General features: G+C 45.4%; 1 protein-coding gene across 2 annotated transcripts in view; it reads left to right on the plus strand.

Moving 5' to 3' along the window:
- Positions 1-1,710: 1,710 nt before the first annotated feature.
- The window catches only part of LOC108800663 (trans-1,2-dihydrobenzene-1,2-diol dehydrogenase-like), a 16,104-nt gene continuing 13,045 nt past the window's right edge, over positions 1,711-4,769 (plus strand). The window contains exon 1 of one of the 2 annotated variants that reach the window (XM_018572657.1): positions 1,711-1,852. In XM_018572657.1, coding sequence (XP_018428159.1) covers positions 1,759-1,852 — 94 coding nt within the window. In that variant the 5' untranslated portion in view covers positions 1,711-1,758. The remainder of the gene's footprint in view (positions 1,853-4,769) is intronic. The other variant, XM_018572656.1, reaches the window with a different exon arrangement.

The following is a 4,769-nucleotide window of genomic DNA, read 5'->3' on the forward strand; positions in this document are numbered from 1 at the left end:
TTTATTCCGTCCTGCAACGCTGTACTGAAATGAATTTTATACCATTTTTTGGGGACAGATAGAGCTTTCTTTTAGGGGTGTTTAATCACCACTGCGGGGTTTTTTTTTACCATATTTCTGGAAAATTACAGAAAATTTTCAAAAAAATAAGTTTTTTTTAACATTATGTTAGAAAACATTTATTATCACCCAATTTTTTGGTAAAACATAAAAGATGGGGTCACGTCAGGTAAATAGACACCAAACATGTCAAGCTTAAAAATTGCGCGTACTCGCAAAAAAAAAACACCATACCCAAAATTGACCACAGGCGACCCTTTAAAAACTTTTACAGCTCATCAGTTTAGTGTTATCAGTGATTGATGGCCCTAGAATTATTGCTCTCACTGCGACGTTCGCAGCGATATGTAACATGTAACATGTGTAAAAAAAAAATTGAATCTTTAATTTTGTTTCCTATTTTTTATTCCTATCCACTTAACTTTATTGCTATTACATAGGGGGATAAGAAACCCCCTATGTCATAGCAAAAGATGTGACAGGTCCTTTTTATGGAGACATCAGGGGTCTCCAAGACCCCTAATGTCACCTAGGACCCCCGAAGAAGCTGATGAAGCAGAGATCTGCTTCATCAGCTTCTCTCCAGCGTCTGAAGCTGGAGACTGACACATCACTTCCGCATTCTTACAGCGGAGAGTGGACCGGAGGGAGGTCTTGTACCGGTCTCCCTCTGATCCCCTGTGACAGAGGCACTATGCTGGTCCCGGGCTCAGCGGAGCCCGGGATCAGTGACAACGGGAGGGGGTGGATCTAGAAAGGATTGTCACCAGCACACCAAAAGTTTTGAAGCAAAAAGTCCTTTATTGACAAATCGCCATCGCCATCCAAAACGGGAGGGGGCGGAACACACGGGCCGACCGCCCATACAAGCGATCCGCCAGCTCTATAGCCGGCGGATAACTTGTATGTTAACATCGCTGCCTGTTTTTAAATTGACTGGATTTCTCGCTCGCGCGCGCCGCAAGCCATGCACAAGTGGGCGTGGCTTATCTAGATACTTTACTACCGGGAGGTAGTAAAGGTAGGGGCCTGCAGCTCCCGCGGCCTTGACACCCGAACGTGCCAGGCCAAGGACCCTGGCGGGCCGGGTGTGGCCGCGCGCCGTAGTTTGAGGACCCCTGATCTAGAAGCATAAACAAACCATCTAGCCCATCTAGTGCATAACAACACAAGTGGCAAGTGTTAGGCCAGGTTCACACCTGCGCGATCCGTGACCACGCAGGAATCGTGCACGATAACGCACGGATTGCCGTGCAGTCACGGAGTCGCCCACCACCGCCGATCACGCTGGTGGCGCCATTATTTTATGGTGCAATCGAAAAACAGTTGTGTGTCGCAAAAAAGGGTACATGTAGCACATCGCTGTGGACGCGCGTCCCGGATTGCCCAGGTCTGCACCAGCCCTGAATGAAGCCTAAACCTGTCTTCATTTCATGCAAAAAAGCTTTGTAGAGTTTTACTTTTTCTTCCAGGTCATGAATTGACATTCAGATAAGCAGATGTTAACACTGTGCACATGTGAGAGATTTGCAGGAGAGGTTCTCTCTGGTTTAGGGAGTGTGTTGAACTCGGCACATAGAGGCAGAGCTGAGGTTATGGCCTTATTTCAACAAGGCACGCCTACTCTGCCTGTCTTATAAAACACAGGCAAGCCTCTCTCCCCTCCTCTACCAGAACGACAATCTGACACTTAACAATATGGCCACAAAGTGGGGGATTTTCTCTGCCGGTAAAATCAGCAATGACTTTGTGGTAGCTCTGCAGACTTTGCCAGCTCAGGATCACCAGGTGGGTACAAGCATCATGATCTGAAATGAACTGCTGACCAGGTGTTTACACTCCCTTCCTGTCCAGGCCATTTTTCAATATTCAGCACTGCGGTACTTTGACTAACATTTATTTAGTCATGCAAGGCTGTACTGAAATTAATTTTATTCCATTTTTTGGGGGACAGATAGAGCTTTCTTTTGGTGGTATTTAATCACCACTGGGATTTTTATGTTTTACTATATTAAGGAAAAATTACTGAAAATTTGGAAAAAATTTAGTTTTTTTTACATTATGTTAGGAATCAATTATTATTACCCAATTTTTTGGTAAAATATAAAAGACAGGGTCATGTCAGGTAAATAGACACCAAACATGTCTATTTACTGACGAAATTGCAAAAAACTACCATACCCAAAATTGACCATAGGCGGCGCTTTAAAAGCTTTTACCGCTCATCAGTTTAGTGTTATAGTGATTAATGGCCCTAGAATTATTGTTTTCACTGCAACGTTTGCGGTGATATGTAACATGTGCGGCGTAATGGGCGCAATCATCATTTTTGCACGTATGCAAGCCCGATGCATGTTTGCACGCCTGTATGTATGGGTGGGGGAAATTTTTTTGTGGGTTTTTTTTTTTTTTTCATGCGTGACTTTAAATTTTTTTTGCAACTTTAATTTTTTTTTTCCACTTAACAAAATGATCACATAATGTCAAAATACCTGAGCAATCTGACTGGTTGTAGGCATTGTTTAGGTATTTTGAGAGCTAGCAGGGCCAACTAGCAAGACACTGAAGCTTGGCCCAGTGGGAGATTCCTCCATCAACACAGTTTAGCGTAGATGGAGGAATCTGTTGCACTTTTTCCATCTGACCATAGAAAATCTTCAGATAATCTATAGGTGTATGGCCAGCTTTAGACAGTTGTCATCAGCAAAAATGTCCCCACTGTAAGATTTTGAGGAATCGATCGAGGAATCGCCGCTGTTTGCATTGTATTCTGAAATGTGCTGCCGCCACCTGTCAGAATACCTGATCAGAGCCGGCAGCTCATTGGCTGCCGCCTCTGATCACACAAAGATACTCCAACTGGCACCTTCGATCACCTGATTGAGGAATGCCGGCTAAAAGGGAGCCGATAGCCCCACACAATGTGCGCATTTTCGTCCGGTACATTGAAAACCCGGCCAAAATTCGGCCAGTGTATGGGCACCTTAAGAGTTGATTTCCCCTCAATAAATACAATTTTCCACTGTGAGTCTGCAGCCTCCGTTCACATCTGTAAAGATTACCTCTTATGCTCTGGTGTGTGTGGAAATCAATGGACTTTGATAGGGAGGAAGGAATGTGAACCTGTGAACACAGACCTTCATTCTCTGATTGGCTGTAGTTACTGTTTGGCCAACAATTTTTAGCCCAGCTCCACTGATTTTTCAATCAAAGTTTGTCAAGTGGGGTGGTGCTGGCAGAGCCAACCACGATTAGAATTTCTGCTGGTTCAGACAAAATCCTAACAGTACATGGCCATCTTAAAGGAAAACTATGAGGTGAGTGCTTTTCACTCATCTCATAGTTCTAGCCGACCTGTGACAATGAGACTGTCACAGGTCGGCTCAGTAGATCGGGAAGTGAGCGAACACATACCGGCGTTCGCTCACTTTTCGATCCTGTCACAGCTCTCTGCCGTGACAGGGGAGTGGCTGGGTTCTCCCCTCCCCGCTCCGATCCTCGAGCGCTGACTGGCGAAACGGACGGGGGAGGGGGCGGGTACAGCTGGCTCTGCCTCTAGATAGGCAGAGCCAGCTGTCACTCACGCAGCTGGGCGGATCCAGACATAATTGTCGGGATCCGCTTCAGCTGCATCGTCTCCGTATACTGAGCTTAGGGTAACGGGAGGACGCTAGTTTGTGTCCTTCCGTTACCCTAAGGAGAACTATTGGGAAAAGCCCTAACCCCATAGTTCTCCTTTAAGATGTGTGTCCTTCAGACATTGCCTCCGTTCCGGTCCAGTGCGAACGCAAAAAAATGCTGCATGCTCTGTCTTTTTGCGTTCGCACTGGACCGAAACGCAGGCAATGTTTTACCACACGTCTGATTGCACTGCAGTCGGGGGCCGTGGTTGCAGTGCCATTGACTTCAATGCACCGCCAGAATGAAGAGGGGAGTTTGGTGTGCGATTTCTGTGCGTTCCAGCAGCTACCGTTCTGGAACGCACCGCAATTTGTGTGAACTGGCCCTTATGATTTTTTAGTTAAAAATGCACTTAAGTTAAATTTAGTGCACCAAAACACTATATAAAACCCTTTTTTTTTTAAATATAAAAGATGAGGTCATAACGAGTAAATAGATACCCAATATGCCCAGGTAACAAAATTGTGTGTGTCCGTGAAACTGCGACAGAATTCAGTACCCCCATAAAGTCCATAGACGATGCTTTAAAAGAAAGCCCCCTACAGGTCATTAGTTTAGAGATGTGCATAAATATTGGCCCTAGAGCCCTAGCATTATTGCCCTCACTCCGGCGTGCGCGGTGGTACCCAACATGTGTAGCGCAATCGTCGTTTTCGTACGTAGGCGCACCTGACGTATGTTTACATGAAGACGCGCATGCTCGCGGGGGACTTTTTTTTTTTTTTTAAATGTTACATTTATTTTATTTCAAAAAATGTTTAACTTTACTTTAATTGCTATCACATAGAGGAGGTTACAAGCCCCACATGTGATAGCATATTGGTGGTGATGGGTCCTCTTTAAGGTGATACTGGGGGTCCAAAAGACCACTACTATCACCATTACACAAGAAATAAGCTATTGGAGTGCAGATTGCAGGAGCCCAGCACAGGCAGCTCAGGGACTGGAAGTGATGTAATCTGCATCGCTCCTGATCCCATAAAGCGTTCGCCGCTCTCCTCCTCAGCTTCCTGCCAACATCTGAGAGG

This window comes from Nanorana parkeri, unplaced genomic scaffold (genome assembly GCF_000935625.1).
Source record: "Nanorana parkeri isolate BGI_ZX_2015 unplaced genomic scaffold, ASM93562v1 scaffold2094, whole genome shotgun sequence".
NCBI classification, from domain to species: Eukaryota; Metazoa; Chordata; class Amphibia; order Anura; family Dicroglossidae; genus Nanorana; species Nanorana parkeri.